Source organism: Ascaphus truei, unplaced genomic scaffold (genome assembly GCF_040206685.1).
Source record: "Ascaphus truei isolate aAscTru1 unplaced genomic scaffold, aAscTru1.hap1 HAP1_SCAFFOLD_929, whole genome shotgun sequence".
NCBI lineage: Eukaryota > Metazoa > Chordata > Amphibia > Anura > Ascaphidae > Ascaphus > Ascaphus truei.
In genome coordinates this window covers 72,587-90,968 of record NW_027457268.1, presented here as the reverse complement: position 1 = coordinate 90,968, position 18,382 = coordinate 72,587, and the positions used below count along the sequence as shown (strand labels likewise).

The 18,382-nt window shown below is 53.3% G+C and overlaps 1 protein-coding gene across 3 annotated transcripts in view; it reads left to right on the top strand.

Annotated features, from left to right (window-relative positions):
- Positions 1–18,382, top strand: part of LOC142486522 (uncharacterized) — a 26,835-nt gene continuing 8,453 nt past the window's right edge. The window contains exons 1-6 of one of the 3 annotated variants that reach the window (XM_075585097.1): positions 1–176; positions 1,498–1,665; positions 7,750–7,879; positions 8,119–11,042; positions 11,863–12,170; positions 18,024–18,120. In XM_075585097.1, the coding sequence (XP_075441212.1) occupies positions 120–176; positions 1,498–1,665; positions 7,750–7,879; positions 8,119–11,042; positions 11,863–12,170; positions 18,024–18,093 (3,657 nt within the window). In that variant the 5' untranslated portion in view covers positions 1–119 and the 3' untranslated portion in view covers positions 18,094–18,120. Of the gene's footprint in view, positions 177–1,497; positions 1,666–7,749; positions 7,880–8,118; positions 11,043–11,862; positions 12,171–18,023; positions 18,121–18,382 lie in introns of those variants that run through there. The other 2 variants (XM_075585099.1, XM_075585098.1) reach the window with 2 other exon arrangements.

Below are 18,382 nucleotides of genomic sequence, written 5' to 3'. Positions count from 1 at the left end.
CAGAGACACTCGCACAGAAGCAGAGACACTCGCACAGAAGCAGAGACACTCACACAGATGCAGAGAGACACTTCCACAGAAGAAGAGACATATAGAGATTCCGTTTATCTGAGAGCGCCATGGAGTTGCTGCAGAGACACCTCCCGCGGGTGTTCCAGGCGGTGCAGAGTGCTCTGGTGAGACTGTTCCAGGATAAGTGGGAGATAGAATGTACATTCTTCTTTATGAGGGGGTCTGGGAATAGCAGAGCGCGCGCTACAGGGGGGGACTGAGGTGCAGTGAGCGAGCTGTGTGAGTGCAGGGTCCGCAGAGGAACAGTGACAGATCTGAATAGCAGAGGTACTGGGATGTAGCGAGAGCTTTGTGTTGGATCAGACTGTGTAATAGCAGAGAGGTCAGTGCAGGAATAGCAGGGAGGGTTGCAGGACATGACTGGGTTAGAGTGCATTGATGTGCGTGTATGGTATAACAGAGACGCAGTGAGAGAGGTCAGTGCAGGAATAGCAGAGACGTAGTAAGAGTGGTCAGTGCAGGAATAGCAGAGACGCAGTGAGAGCGGTCACTGCAGGAATAGCAGAGACGCAGTGAGAGCGGTCACTGCAGGAATAGCAGAGACACAGTGAGAGAGGTCAGTGCAGGAATAGCAGGGACGCAGTGAGAGGTCAGTGCAGGAATAGCAGAGACGCAGTGAGAGAGGTCACTGCAGGAATAGCAGAGACGCAGTGAGAGAGGTCATTGCAGGAATAGCAGAGACACAGTGAGAGAGGTCAGTGCAGGAATAGCAGAGACGCAGTGAGAGAGGTCAGTGCAGGAATAGCAGAGACACAGTGAGAGAGGTCAGTGCAGGAATAGCAGAGACGCAGTGAGAGAGGTCATTGCAGGAATAGCAGAGACACAGTGAGAGAGGTCAGTGCAGGAATAGCAGAGACGCAGTGAGAGAGGTCAGTGCAGGAATAGCAGAGACACAGTGAGAGAGGTCAGTGCAGGAATAGCAGAGACGCAGTGAGAGAGGTCAGTGCAGGAATAGCAGGGACGCAGTGAGAGAGGTCAGTGCAGGAATAGCAGAGACACAGTGAGAGAGGTCAGTGCAGGAATAGCAGAGACGCAGTGAGAGGTCAGTGCAGGAATAGCAGGGACGCAGTGAGAGAGGTCAGTGCAGGAATAGCAGGGACGCAGTGAGAGGTCAGTGCAGGAATAGCAGAGACGCAGTGAGAGAGGTCAGTGCAGGAATAGCAGAGACGCAGTGAGAGAGGTCAGTGCAGGAATAGCAGGGACGCAGTGAGAGAGGTCAGTGCAGGAATAGCAGGGACGCAGTGAGAGAGGTATGTATGTGCGCAGGAATAGAAGTGGCATGTATGTGCGCAGGAATAGCAGAGTATTATATGTGCACAGCAATTGCAGAGGTGTGTATGTGCGTAGGAATAGCAGAGACTTTTGCAGGGTTAAAGCCGTTACAGTATATCTGTCATACTCACTCCTCCTTGTCCCATGTCACAGGAGTACCTGAGTACCGTTACCTCCCAGATCTTCGCCTCCCCCACGGACCCCCCTCGCTCCTCCAACGCTAGGAGTACTGGAGATCCTAGCATGGCTCTACCTGAGCCCAGACACATCTCAGACAGCCCCCCACCTTCCTGTGGACGCGCAGGGACCGGCGGCACACAGGTAGGGTCAGCGGGTGGGTCAGCGGGTGGGTCAGCGGGTGGGTCAGCGGGTGGGTCAGGGGTGTGTAAGCTGGGGTCAGCGGGTGGGTAAGCTGGGGTCAGCGGGTGGGTCAGCGGGTGGGTCAGCGGGTGGGTCAGCGGGTGGGTCAGCGGGTGGGTCAGCGAGTGGGTAAGCTGGGGTCAGCGGGTGGGTCAGCGGGTGGGTAAGCTGGGGTCAGCATGTACGGCAGAAAACTTTGTACAATCAGACAGGCAGAGAGACTTCTTATGTTCAAGCAATATCCTACAGGTGTGTGTCTTGTAATAAATCCGTTCTGTACTATGAGAAAATACACGCACACGCGCACACAGAGACACACACAGAGACGCACGCACATGCGCACACAGACACACACACACAGAGACGCACGCACACGCGCACACAGAGACACACACAGAGACGCACGCACACGCGCACACAGAGACACACAGAGACGCACACGCACGCGCACACAGAGACACACACACAGAGACGCACGCACACGCGCACACAGAGACACACACAGAGATGCACGCACACGCGCACACAGAGACACACACACAGAGACGCACGCACACGCGCACACAGAGACACACACACAGAGACGCACGCACACGCGCACACAGAGACACACACAGAGACGCACGCACACGCGCACACAGAGACACACACACAGAGACGCACACGCACACAGAGACACACACACAGAGACGCACACGCACACAGAGACACACACACAGAGACGCACGCGCACACGCACACAGAGACGCACACGCAGAGACGCACGCGCACACGCGCACAGAGACACACACACAGACACGCACGCACACACAGAGACAAACACACAGAGACGCACGCGCACAGAGACACACACAGAGACGCACGCGCACACAGAGACACACCCACAGAGACGCACGCGCACACGCACACAGAGACACACACACAGAGACACACACACAGAGACGCACGCGCACACAGAGACACACACACAGAGACGCACACGCACACAGAGACACACACACAGAGACGCACGCGCACACAGAGACACACACACAGAGACGCACGGGCACACACACACAGAGACGCACGCGCACACAGAGACACACACACAGAGACGCACGCACACGCGCACAGAGACGCACGCGCACACAGAGACGCACGCGCACACAGAGACAAACACACAGAGACGCACGCGCACACAGAGACGCACACACAGAGACGCACGCGCACACAGAGACACACACACAGAGACACACACACAGAGACGCACGCGCACACAGAGACACACACACAGAGACGCACGCGCACACAGAGACACACACACAGAGACGCACGCGCACACAGAGACGCACGCGCATACGCACACAGAGACACACACACAGCGACACACACACAGACGCACGCGCACACAGAGACACACACACAGAGACGCACGCGCACACAGAGACACACACACAGAGACGCACGCGCACACACACACAGACACACACACAGAGACGCACGCACACGCGCACACAGACACACACACAGAGACGCACGCGCACACAGAGACACACACACAGAGACGCACGCACACGCGCACAGAGACACACACACAGACGCACGCACACGCGCACACAGAGACACACACACAGAGACGCACGCGCACACAGAGACACACACACAGAGACACACACACAGAGACGCACGCGCACACAGAGACACACACAGAGACGCACGCGCACACAGAGACACACACACAGAGACGCACGCGCACACAGAGACGCGCACACAGAGACGCACGCGCATACGCACACAGAGACACACACACAGCGACACACACACAGAGACGCACACGCACACAGAGACACACACACAGACGCACGTGCACACAGAGACACACACACAGAGACGCACACGCACACAGAGACACACACACAGAGACGCACGCGCACACAGAGACACACACAGACGCACGCGCACACAGAGACACACACACAGAGACGCACACACAGAGACGCACACGCACACGCGCACACAGACACACACACACAGAGACACACGCGCACACAGAGACACACACACAGAGATGCACGCGCACACGCACACAGAGACACACACAGAGAGACGCACGCGCATACGCACACAGAGACACGCACACAGAGACGCACGCGCACACAGAGACACACGCACACACAGAGACACACACACAGACACGCTCGCGCACACGCACACAGAGACACACACACAGAGACGCACGCTCACACGCACACAGAGACGCACGCACACACAGAGACACACACACAGACACGCATGCGCACACGCACACAGAAACACACACACAGAGACGCACGCTCACACGCACACAGAGACGCACACACAGAGACGCACGCGCACTCAGAGACGCACGCGCACACAGACGCACGCGCACACAGAGACGCGCGCGCACAGAGACGCGCGCGCACACAGAGACGCACGCACACACAGAGACGCACGCGCGCACACACACAGAGACGCACGCGCACACAGAGACACACACACAGAGACACACGCACACACAGAGACACACACACAGACACGCACGCTCACACGCACACAGAGACACACACACAGAGACGCACGCTCACACGCACAGAGACACACACACAGAGACGCACACGCACACGCACACAGAGACGCACACACACACAGAGACGCACACGCACACAGAGACGCACACGCACACGCACACAGAGACACACACACAGAGACGCACGCGCACACAGAGACGCACGCGCACACAGAGACACACACAGACACGCACGCTCACACACACACAGAGACACACACACAGAGACGCATGCTCACACGCACAGAGACACACACACACACACAGAGACGCACACGCACACGCACACAGAGACGCACACGCACACAGAGACGCACACGCGCACACGCACACAGAGACACACACACAGAGACGCACGCGCACACAGAGACGCACGCGCACACGCACACAGAGACGCACGCGCACACAGACGCACGCGCACACGCACACAGAGACACACACACAGACACGCACGCGCACACAGAGACACACGCGCACACGCACACAGTAACACACACACAGAGACGCACGCGCACACACACAGAGACGCACGCGCACACACACACAGAGACGCACGCGCACACACACACAGAGACACACGCGCACATGCACACAGAGACGCACGCGCACACAGAGACGCACGCGCACACGCACACAGAGACGCACGCGCACACGCACACAGAGACGCACGCGCACACAGACAAACACACAGACACGCAAGCGCACACGCACACAGAGACACACACACAGACACGCAAGCGTACACGCACACAGAGACACACACACAGAGACGCACACACAGAGACGCACGCGCACACACACACAGAGACGCACGCGCACACGCACACAGAGACGCACGCGCACACAGACACACACACAGACACGCAAGCGCACACGCACACAGAGACACACACACAGACACGCAAGCGTACACGCACACAGAGACACACACACAGAGACGCACGCGCACACAGAGACACACACACAGACACGCACGCGCACATAGAGACACACACACAGACGCACAATCACACGCACAAGGAGACGCACGCGCACACAGAGACGCACGCGCACACAGAGACGCACGCGCACACGCACACAGAGACTGTTAGTATAATTATATAAGTGCAAATAGCTCAAACAGAGGTGTGTGCCGAGCACGCGCGTTATAACTCACACGTCTTTGTGTTTTGACACCGACATTCTGTTTTGAATTTTAATTAAAAATATCTCATCACAAATACAACATCTGTGACAAAGTAGTGACCAAAGACAAAGATGTTTCACTTACAATGCGCGTGCCCCGCACACAATGACAGCTTGAAGTGCAGCTTTAAAGGGAATCCCTGTCTGTAAATAAAAAACAATACACATGAATAGAACAGAAACCTTATCAGAAACCCAGGAACCCAAGAAACCCGAGAAACCCAGGAACCCGAGAAACCCAGGAACCCGAGAAACCCAGGAACCCGAGAAACCCAGGAACCCGAGAAACCCAGGAACCCGAGAAACCCAGGAACCCTCGCAGTGCTTATTACAGGGTTCTGTTCCTTTCATGTGTATGCTTCAATGCTCCCTACGTTGCACCCCTCCCTAACACCCAATATTATAAGGCTGCGATTATACAGGAAAACGCCCGTGGTGTTGGTCGTAGCGACACTGTGCGGTGCAAAAAACACGTTTCCTACATACAGTACGTGGTAAGTGGCTATACCAAATTCAGCTGTCTCCCCGCTTGCTACGGGTGACCCCACGGGCGTTTTTCTGTACGATCGCAGCCTAACAGACATTGAGTGCAGCAGCGTACCCCTGTCGTCCGTATAAATAAAAAAGTAGGTGCATTTTAAGTGTGTACATAAAAAGCTGCAGGAAGTAGAGCCTGGCCAGAAAACGGTTCTCAGGTAGAGGTTGTTAATAGCATAGCATATTTAGGATAAATAGCACCGCGATGAGTGCAAGCTCCCTGATCCAGACATAGACTCAGGCGCCAGTACTTGTGCAGAAACAAAAAACATTATGATTGAGTCACCTGTGCTGAAGCAGGGATATCCTTAAAACCAGACCTGTTGGTAGCTCTTGAGGACTGGAGTGGGCCACCCATGGTCTATCCTCATACTGAGCAGTAACCCCCTTTATGCCAGAATGCAGCACCCCAAGTCATACTCAGTCTCTGTTATGGGGTTTCCACCGTCCAAAGTCTAACAAAAGCAGTGATACATAAAACACCACAGCACAGTTCAATCACATTGATGATCGCAGTGAGTGTCATATAAACACCAATATTATTATTAATAACAGGCAATCCCCATTACTTCCATCCCATTTCTAAACTCCCACGGAGATGTCCTAGAGGTAAAAGGTCCCTAATTGCTCGGAATAGAACAGCATGGTAGAAAGAGCCAGGTGTAGATTTCATTCCAGTCTTATGATGTCACTGCCCTCACCTAGCTCAGAGACAGCCAATAAACAGTGAGACTGATATAAGCAGAGGATTCTGGGAGAGGAAACAGCAACAACAGTGTCTCTAGAGCGCCCAACCCTTAAAACTAGTCGGAAGATTTTACGATTGTTTTTTGGGGAGCACTTTAGGGCGGTTCTTGGATTTGGCCATTTATTAATTTGGAATGTGTATCTCAAAAGTTGGAGGTGCACCTTGAACCCCTTCGCTCCCAGGGGGACCCACAATGCAATGCCCCTCTGCCAGCAGAGAGGCTAATGTTCATGTATTTTATTCATGCTATAACTGACGGACGTATCATAATATTATCCTAAATATTTTACGAATGGTTTGGGGAGAAGTTTGGGGCCCGTGGGTGGAGAATCATCAGCGTGGAGTTATGTGGCAAGGCTGGCGGAAACGTGATGAAAGACAATGGGAAATGATTTGATCATCCAGATGTTTAACACTATGTGATATAGACAAAGAAGAAGAATGCAATTGCTAATGCTTAGAGGCTTGTCCAAGGTCCTTGGGATCTGTCCCTGCTTTACAAACTGGCTTCAAAGATGGTTTCATTACTAGTGGACCACTCCTTTCTTCCCATATTAGGTGAAACAGATACCATGTATTGTATATATGGTGCCCTTGTGTCCACCCCAAACAGTTGTTATTCCCTTTGCTGCATTAGCCTATTTTTCCCCTTATGAGATATCACTGGATGATAAGTCACTGGGTTTTTTGTTTGCCTTCCTCTGGATCAATAAGTAAGTATATATATAGGATAAAGTATCTGTTGTCTAAATTTGGCATAGGTTGAACTTGATGGACACACGTCTGTTTTCAACCTCATCAACTATGTAACTAATATAGGTCAGCCTCCACCACTGCTGCTGAGATGCTGCTCATGAAGCTACCAGCCCTACTGTGAAGAAAGGCTTTCCCTGAGCCTCCCACCCTCCAGCTTCAGCGGAGGACCTCTTGTTCTAACATGTCTCTTACTCTGTAATATGCTTCCCCTCGTTTACTTTGTTGATGTGATGCCGTGCTCTTCTGGTTCCAGGTGTCTGGAAACATGACTCCTCCAGAAGACCCATTCGATCATAACCTTGAGGTGGGCACAGCACATAGACTGGAAAATGAGGAGACTCCACCAGTCAGTGACCCTGAAAAACCAAACATAGGTCAAACAGGTAGACACTGCACTTTGCTGCTGGCATATATGTTGAACATTAACTTCTGCCTTTATTGATGTCCCTGTTCAGCCTTGGGCAGAATTATTCCAGTATCCACTTCTAGTCCTAAATTTGCCAATGGTTGACCTTTGCATTGGTTTTCCACATCAGAGGTGGCTGCACTGACCGTGTCTTATTGATGATCAGCAAAAGCTCGCTTGGGGTAAATAATTATTCTACTTTGTTCTGTGTTACAGAGATCACAACACTTCGGAAACAGGATACAGCGTGGGCAAGAAGGGATCTGGAGTATCACACGCATGACAATGAAGAAAAACAGCGGGCTAATCCAGAATTTGTCATACTAGAGAAAGGAAAGTGGCAGCTGAGGGATGTGGAACATAGAACACAGGATGAGGGCGATATCGAGATATCATTCTCTGAAAATCAGCCTCAGATAAGTTATCTAAACGCTGGATTACTAGAAAGCATGGGTTTTCCAGTAAGTAATCTGCATTGCCTAAAATATAACCAAGAGGAGGTGGTCAATGTGGAGTGTGAACAGCCAGAGGAGAAGGACAGTCCAATGGGTGATCTGGCAGCCACCACACAAACAGGAGAGACCCATCCAAAAACCGATCGGAGACCACAGCCTTTGGATATAGAAACAAGTGAGAAAGAAGTTCAATCAACTACAAGGACGGAGGAAGATGATAAGCAAGATTGGGTTCTGGCCAGACTGGGTTCTGACCCTGCACCCAGTGACAAAGTGGATAAACCATTGCGTGATCCAGACTTCGATCCTGCTGATCATGGGGAGGAGGATCTGGATGAGATGCTGCAGGTTGACCCGATGCAAGAGGAGAAAGAGGCGTGCAGGACACCTTTCTGCCTTGTTCGGGTGCCAGAGAGATCTCCCTGGGATCAGGAAGGAGGTACCAAACACGAGGAGGGGGACGATTACCAGAGAGAAAAAGATCTGTCAGTAGTGAGCGGGTCATTAGAAAGAGAATTAGGAAAAACTGATCAGGAAGAGGAAAGACCAGCAAGGGAACGAAATCACTTCCGTGATTGTGAGGATGATAACCGTAATGACCCCGAGGAATCTCAGACAGTAATAGATCCTACAGACGCTGCAGAGGATTTTTTGGGAGATGTAAACCAATCAGCATTAAGTGGGTCTGTGTCACTTAAGGACAGGGAGGATTTAGAGCCAGCAAAGGAATCCATTGCGCATCCCAGCAGATCGCTCATTACTTGCTCTTCTACAGAGGAAGAGGAGGAAAGATCTCTGAGGGTGCCTGTTCAGTCACCAACGGGGCACGACTATTTGAGTGAGTTAAATCAAACAGAAGAAAGCAGATCTTTGGAAAAGGAAGATCACTCGGCAGGAGAGGAAGAGGGGGATCTGGTGCTGGAGGCTGAGGAAGCCCATAGCGGAACGGATGAAGAAGAAAAAGCATTGGAGGCGTGGGGATCTCCGAGAGAAACAGATCTCACAGATTATGAAAATAACAATGGAAACGATCAACAGAGTGATCCTAGTTATTGTCATGTTAATGAATCTCAGACGAGAATAGATCCCTGGCTTGGTGCAGAAGGGCTTGTGAATAAGACAGCGCTCACGTCTGCAAATGAATCGGTGATATTAGCCAGTCAGGCTCTAGAACGCGATGGGGGAGCCCGAACCACAGATACGTCACTTGTGAATCCACAAGAATCCCTGATTTCTTCCACCTACACAGATGGAGAAGTGCTCTCCCTGCCGGAGTCATATCAGTCGCCAAAGGAAAGGAAAGAAGAGGGACATGTCAAAGAATCAGATCCCATAAGCAACAGTGGATCTCCATCAAAAGATCATTTGACTAAGGAAGAAGAGATAGATCTGGGAGAATTAGACCCCACAGTAAGGTATGAGGAATATCAGATAAAAACAGATGATATAGAAAAGGAAATAGATCTCTTCTCAGAATTTGTGTCTATCACATCAGAAGACCCAATACAAGCTGGGAAAACTCTCATGGCAACGGATCTCTCACAAGGATCGGTTAATACACCAGATGACCAAGTGGAAGCAGCCAAGGAAACTATCAAGCAAATAGATCTCTCAGAAATAGGATCTATTGCAACAACAGGAGAAGGAATTAATGTGACTATGGGTAAAATCTGTGTCTCAACAGAGACTGAAATGATCACAACACATCATTCTGGATCAGAAGACAATGAAGCATCAGAACTCAAATCTCTGACCCAAGCAGATCACTCTGAGAAAGAAGAAAGATCTGAGATGGAAAACGATCTGCTAAAGTCGTCCTGTGGAGAGGAAGACGTGTCCTTAATGACAGATAGGTCCCTTGTGAATCTACAAGAATCCCTGATTTCTTACCCCTACACAGATGAAGAAGTGCTCTCCCTGCCGGAGTCATATCAGTCGCCAAAGGAAATAAAAGAAGAGGGACATGTAAATGAATCAGATCCCATAAGCGACAGGGGATCTCCAACAAAAGATCATTTGACTAAGGAAGAAGAGATAGATCTGGGAGAATTAGACCCCACAGTAAGGTATGAGGAATATCAGATAAAAACAGATGATATAGAAACGGAAATAGATCTCTTCTCAGAATTTGTGTCTATCACATCAGAAGACCCAATACAAGCTGGGAAAACTCTCATGGCGACGGATCTCTCACAAGGATCGGTTAATACACCAGATGACCAAGTGGAAGCAGCCAAGGAAACTATCAAGCAAATAGATCTCTCAGAAATAGGATCTATTGCAACACCAGGAGAAGGAATTAATGTGACCAGGGGTAAAATCGGTGTCTCCACAGAGACTGAAATGATCACAGCAGATCATTCTGGATCAGAAGACAATGAAGCATCAGAACTCAAATCTCTGACCCAGGCAGATCACTCTGAGAAAGAAGAAAAATCTGAGACCGAAAACGATCTGCTGAAGCCGTCCTGTGGAGAGGAAGACGTGTCCTTAATGACAGATCAACATGAAAGTGAATCATCGCTCATACAACAGGAGGAAGGGAATTTAGAAAACGTACAATCCCTTTCAGATCAGAAAGGATCTCTGGTGGGTCCCAAAATATTGATCAGGGATCAGGTGCATACAGAGGTGGATGAGGAACCAAAGCCGCTAGAGGAAGAGGCTGATGTAGGTAACAGTTTGGTGAGATTCTGACACTTTTTAATCCACTATAGATATGTTAGTAGAGTTAGAGGCACCTTCCTCTTATACAAATCTGAGAGTGCCATATACAGAGGGACATTATCAGTCCTATAGTGTTATATGGAGGGAATGTCCTGATCTGAAGTCGTTTAAAAAAGAGGAACTTTTTCAATCCCCCTGTGTGAGGCTCTTTTATACAGAGGGACATTATTAATCCCTCGGTGTTATATTGAGGTAATGTCCAATTCTAAGGCTGTTCTATACAGAGGGACCTTACTAATCCCCAGTGTTATATGGAGGGTATTTCCAACTCTAAGGATGCCTTATACAGAGGGGCACTAACAACCCCCTAGTGTTATACGGAGGGGATGTTTAGATCTGAGGCTGTCCTATACAGTGGGATATTAGTACCCCCTAGTGTTATACGGAGGGGATGTTTAGATCTGAGGCTGTCCTATACAGTGGGATATTAGTACCCCCCTAGTGTTATACAAAGGGGATGTTTAGATCTGGGGCTGTCCTATACAGTGGGATATTAGTACCCCCCTAGTGTTATACGGAGGGGATATTTAGATCTGAGGCTGTCCTATACAGTGGGATATTAGTACCCCCCTAGTGTTATACGGAGGGGATGTTTAGATCTGAGGCAGTCCTATACAGTGTCATATTAGTACCCCCCCAGTGTTATACGGAGGGGATGTTTAGATCTGAGGCTGTCCTATACAGTGGGATATTAGTACCCCCCCAGTGTTATACGGAGGGATGTTTTGCTCTGAGTGGTTTGCAGGGTGGCGGGTTACCTCCCTATGTTCCCCCGCAGCTCTCCCACAGCCCGTTAGACCTGAGTGCGCAGAAGAGCCGAGTTCTGCTACGTCGGAAAACCTCCATACGCAAGCGCCAGGGGCAGCGCCAGGCTCCTCCTGAGGCAGAGCCCAGCGTGCAGCCACCCCCAGTGTTCAGGCCCCGGCCAACAGGCATGCTGCTCCCGCCACAGATGGTGTCACCTGCTGTAGATGCGCCAGCCTTGCTTCATACCATGCCACATCCAGCAGAAGAGCAGAAGGATGAGAAAGTGGCCAAGGAGGAACCAGCTGTGCAGCCAAAGAAGGGGATACCAAAGCATGCTGGGTAATAGTGACTAGCACTCAGAGGGGTGCTGGGTAATCAGTGCTAAGCATGCTGGGTAATAGTGACTAGCACTCAGAGGGGTGCTGGGTAATAAGTGCTAAGCATGCAGGGTAATAGTGACTAGCACACAGAGGGGTGCTGGGTAATCGGTGCTAAGCATGCAGGGTAACAGTGACTAGCAGTGAGAGGAGTGCTGGGTAATAGGTGCTAAGCATGCAGTGTAATAGTGACTAGCAGTGAGAGGTGTGCTGGGTAATTGGTGCTAAGCATGCTGGGTAATAGTGACTAGCAGTCAGAGGTGTGCTGGGTAATTGGTGCTAAGCATGCTGGTAATAGTGACTAGCAGTGAGAGGTGTGCTGCGTAATTGGTGCTAAGCATGCTGGTAATAGTGACTAGCAGTGAGAGGTGTGCTGGGTAATTGGTGCTAAGCATGCTGGTAATAGTGACTAGCAGTGAGAGGTGTGCTGGGTAATAGGTGCTAAGCATGCAGGGTAATAGTGACTAGCAGTCAGAGGTGTGCTGGGTAATTGGTGCTAAGCATGCTGGTAATAGTGACTAGCAGTGAGAGGTGTGCTGGGTAATTGGTGCTAAGCATGCTGGGTAATAGTGACTAGCAGTGAGAGGTGTGCTGGGTAATTGGTGCTAAGCATGCTGGTAATAGTGACTAGCAGTGAGAGGTGTGCTGGGTAATAGTGACTAGCAGTGAGAGGTGTGCTGGGTAATTGGTGCTAAGCATGCTGGTAATAGTGACTAGCAGTGAGAGGTGTGCTGGGTAATAGGTGCTAAGCATGCAGGGTAATAGTGACTAGCAGTCAGAGGTGTGCTGGGTAATTGGTGCTAAGCATGCTGGTAATAGTGTCTAGCAGTGAGAGGTGTGCTGGGTAATTGGTGCTAAGCATGCTGGGTAATAGTGACTAGCAGTGAGAGGTGTGCTGGGTAATTGGTGCTAAGGTACTGTATTAACCAGAGAGAACATACGGTCTGCAGATATATAACTGTGTATCTGATAGGAAGAGAGGAGCGGAGATACTGCTCCTTATTTATCTTATACTATATTAGTGAAAGCACTGTATGTTTGCCTGCCTGCCTGCCTGCCTGCCTGCCTGCCTGCTGGATGTCCGGTGTCCCTAGCGGCAATCTCATTGGTCCCTTGGCCCGCCCGCCCCCGCACACCTCTCATTGGCCTCACACACTCACACCACCCCCTTGGCCCGCCCCCCACACCTCTCATTGGCCTGAGGCGGAGTGACGGGCCAAAGGTCCAAAAAAATAAATAAAACACACACACACACACACACACACACACACACACACACACACACACACACACACACACACACACACACACACACCTCTCTCCCCTCTCCAAATCACCTTTTCCCCCTCCCCAGCGGCATCACCTCTTCCCCCTCCCCAGCGGCATCAACTCTTCCCCCTCCCCAGCGGCATCACCTCTACCCCCTCCCCAGCGGCATCACCTCTTCCCCCTCCCCAGCGGCATCACCTCTCCCGCTCCTACTAAATCACCTCTCCCCGCTCCAAATCACCTCTCCCCGCTCCCCGCTCCAAATCACCTCGCTTCCCACAGCTGCCACGCGGCGCGTAAGATGGCGGACCCCCTTCCTCCCTCGCGGCGCCGAGTCAGACGGTGGCGGCGCCCGGAAGTACAGGTAGGTGTCGCTCCCCACCTCCGGTGCCAAACGGAACTGAGAAAGGGCGCATCAACTGAGGTGTGTGTGTGTGTGTGTGTGTGTGTGTGTGTGTGTGTGTGTGTGTGTGTGTGTGTGTGTGTGTCACTGTCCACTGCCCCCCCCTCCTATCCACTGCCCCCCCCTCCTGTCCACTGCCCCCCCCTCCTGTCCACTGCCCCCCCCTCCTGTCCACTGCGTCCCCCCTCCTGTCCACTGCGTCCCCCCTCCTGTCCCCCCTCCTGTCCACTGCCCCCCCTCCTGTCCACTGCCCCCCCCCTCCTGTCCACTGCCCCCCCTCCTGTCCACTGCCCCCCCTCCCGTCCACTGCCCCCCCCTCCTGTCCACTGCCCCCCCCTCCTGTCCACTGCCCCCCCTCCTGTCCACTGCCCCCCCTCCTGTCCACTGCCCCCCCCTCCTGTCCACTGCCCCCCCCCTCCTGTCCACTGCCCCCTCCCTCCTGTCCACTGCCCCCCCCCTCCTGTCCACTGCCCCCCCCCTCCTGTCCACTGCCCCCCCCTCCTGTCCACTGCCCCCCCCTCCTGTCCACTGCCCCCCCCCCTCCTGTCCACTGCCCCCCCCTCCTGTCCACTGCCCCCCCTCCTGTCCACTGCCCCCCCCTCCTGTCCACTGCCCCCCCCTCCTGTCCACTGCCCCCCCCTCCTGTCCACTGCCCCCCCCCCTCCTGTCCACTGCCCCCCCCTCCTGTCCACTGCCCCCCCCCTCCTGTCCACTGCCCCCCCCCCTCCTGTCCACTGCCCCCCCCCTCCTGTCCACTGCCCCCCCCCCTCCTGTCCACTGCCCCTCCCTCCTGTCCACTGCCCCCCCTCCTGTCCACTGCCCCCCCCCTCCTGTCCACTGCCCCCCCCCTCCTGTCCACTGCCCCCCCCCTCCTGTCCACTGCAGGAAATGCAGGGGAGGAATCCATGCCTTTGAGGCGCCCCCCCCCTCCCTTTGACGCCCCCCCCCCTCCCTTTGACGCCCCCCCCCTCCCTTTGACGCCCCCCCCCCTCCCTTTGACGCCCCCCCCCCTCCCTTTGACGCCCCCCCCCCTCCCTTTGACGCCCCCCCCCTCCTTTGACGCCCCCCCCTCTCCCTTTGACGCCCCCCCTCTCCTTTGATGCCCCCCCCCTCCCTTTGACGCCCCCCCCCTCCCTTTGACGCCCCCCCCCTCCCTTTGACGCCCCCCCCCTCCCTTTGACGCCCCCCCTCCCTTTGACGCCCCCCCCCTCCCTTTGACGCCCCCCCCTCCCTTTGACGCCCCCCCCTCCCTTTGACACCCCCCCCTCCCTTTGACGCCCCCCCCCTCCCTTTGACGCCCCCCCCTCCCTTTGACGCCCCCCCTCCCTTTGACGCCCCCCCCCTCCCTTTGACGCCCCCCCCTCCCTTTGACGCCCCCCCCTCCCTTTGACGCCCCCCCCCTCCCTTTGACGCCCCCCCCCCTCCCTTTGACGCCCCCCCCCCTCCCTTTGACGCCCCCCCCCTCCCTTTGACGCCCCCCCCCTCCCTTTGACGCCCCCCCCCTCCCTTTGACGCCCCCCCCTCCCTTTGACGCCCCCCCCTGCCTTTGACGCCCCCCCCTGCCTTTGACGCCCCGCGCGCACACACTGACTGACTGCCGCACGCACGCACACACTGACTGACGCGCACACAAAGCCTGACTGACGCACGCACACACTGACTGAGGCACACACTGACTGTGTGTGCGTCAGTCAGTCTGTGTGTGTTTGTGTTTCTGCCTCAGACTCACTGACGCGCGAGCAAACACACAGTGACTGACGCACACACGCTACATGAAGCTGTAAAGGAGGGAGGGAGGGGGGGGACTGGATTGATGTGAATGGGGGACAAACAGAGAGAGGGGGGAGGAGAGAGAGGAACGGGAACATTACATCCCGGGCAACGCCGGGTCTCTCAGCTAGTTGATTTATAAAACGTGTTACCAGGAAGTAATACAGTGAGAGTTACCTCTCGTTTTCACGTATGTCCTGGGCACAGTTAAGATGTCAAATAATACATGGTTACAAATACAGTTACATAGGTGAACAGGGTATGCATTATATACAAGACATAGCGTGCGCAGTTACAGATAATATATATTATGAGCGTATGTAACAGTTACAGATTAAAATGTGAGACAGCTTTAGTTTTGAAAGAACTTAGACTGGTGGCGGATGTGAGAGTCTCCGGCAGACTGTTCCAGTTTTGGGTGCACGGTAAGAGAAGGAGGAACGGCCGGATACTTTGCTGAACCTTGGGACCATGAACAGTCTTTTGGAGTCTGATCTCGGATGAGAAGTGCTGCATGTTGTAGGGGTGAGGAGCTTGTTCAGATAGACGGGTAGCTTGCCCAGAAAGTAATTGAAGGCGAGACAGGAAAGATGAACTTTGCGCCTATCAGGAGACCAGGGGGATACTGCACCTTATATCAGGAGACCAGGGGGATACTGCTCCTTATATCAGGAGACCAGGGGGATACTGCTCCTTATATCAGGAGACCAGGGGGATACTGCTCCTTATATCAGGAGACCAGGGGGATACTGCTCCTTATATCAGGAGACCAGGGGGATACTGCTCCTTATATCAGGAGACCAGGGGGATACTGCTCCTTATATCAGGAGACCAGGGGGATACTGCTCCTTATATCAGGAGACCAGGGGGATACTGCTCCTTATATCAGGAGACCAGGGGGATACTGCTCCTTATATCAGGAGACCAGGGGGATACTGCTCCTTATATCAGGAGACCAGGGGGATACTGCTCCTTATATCAGGAGACCAGGGGGATACTGCTCCTTATATCAGGAGACCAGGGGGATACTGCTCCTTATATCAGGAGACCAGGGGGATACTGCTCCTTATATCAGGAGACCAGGGGGATACTGCTCCTTATATCAGGAGACCAGGGAGATAACTGTACACCTTATTTATGAAGGAACTAGAAAGATAGCTGTCCACGTTGTATTCAAACTGAGAGATAGCTGTGCATGTCGTATTCACAGCGAGAGATAGCTGTGCACCCCCCTCCCGAGATATAAAGGACGAAGACTTCTCCAATTTGAGATGAGTTGTTCAAATTCCCTGGACCCTGAAGAGATCCCCAGGGCTCAGCGACAGTAATCAGGGGGAATCCTGCTCGGGGGGGCTGAAGAGATCCCCAGGGCTCAGCGACAGTAATCAGGGGGAATCCTGCTCGGGGGGGCTGAAGAGATCCCCAGGGCTCAGTGACAGTAATCAGGGGGAATCCTACTCGGGGGTCCTGAAGAGATCCCCAGGGCTCAGCGACAGTAATCAGGGGGAATCCTGCTCGGGGGGCTGAAGAGATCCCCAGGGCTCAGTGACAGTAATCAGGGGGAATCCTACGCGGGGATCCTGAAGAGATCCCCAGGGCTCAGCGACAGTAATCAGGGGGAATCCTGTTCGGGGGTCCTGAAGAGATCCCCAGGGCTCAGCGACAGTAATCAGGGGAATCCTGCTCGGGGGTCCTGAATAGATCCCCAGGGCTCAGCGACAGTAATCAGGGGGAATCCTGCTCGGGGGTCCTGAAGAGATCCCCAGGGCTCAGCGACAGTAATCAGGGGGAATCCTGCTCGGGGTCCTGAAGAGATCCCCAGGGCTCAGCGACAGTAATCAGGGGGAATCCTGCTCGGGGGGCTGAAGAGATCCCCAGGGCTCAGCAACAGTAATCAGGGGGAATCCTGCTCGGGGGGGCTGAAGAGATCCCCAGGGCTCAGCGACAGTAATCAGGGGGAATCCTGCTCGGGGGGGCTGAAGAGATCTCCAGGGCTCAGCGACAGTAATCAGGGGAATCCTGCTCGGGGGGCTGAAGAGATCCCCAGGGCTCAGCAACAGTAATCAGGGGGAATCCTGCTCGGGGGGGCTGAAGAGATCCCCAGGGCTCAGCGACAGTAATCAGGGGGAAGCCTGCTCGGGGGGGCTGAAGAGATCCCCAGGGCTCAGTGACAGTAATCAGGGGGAATCCTGCTCGGGGGGGCTGAAGAGATCCCCAGGGCTCAGTGACAGTAATCAGGGGGAATCCTGCTCGGGGGGCTGAAGAGATCCCCAGGGCTCAGCAACAGTAATCAGGGGGAATCCTGCTCGGGGGGGGGGGGGGGGGGGGCTTTACATGGATAACTAACCCCCGTCCCTCCTTTTCTATCACTAGATTTGGGATCCCGCACCCCAAGATGATGCAGGAACTGCAGGCTCGTCTGAATAAGAAGCCCAAACAGTGAGGGATCTAATACCCTAAGGAGAGCCGGTGGGGGGGGGGGGGGGCGGGGGGGAGATGGGGTTACGCAGTATGTATGTAATAATAAAGATTGTATATTTCACTAAACTAAATACTCTTCTTGTATAGGTATATATATATATATCGGGGTTGGACATATGTGTCTGTAAGTCAGATGTACAATATACAGTAGATAGACGGAAAGATAGATACAGAGACATATACACATAGATAGACAGATATATGAGGGATATACGGTAGATAGACAGATATATGAGGGATATACGGTATAT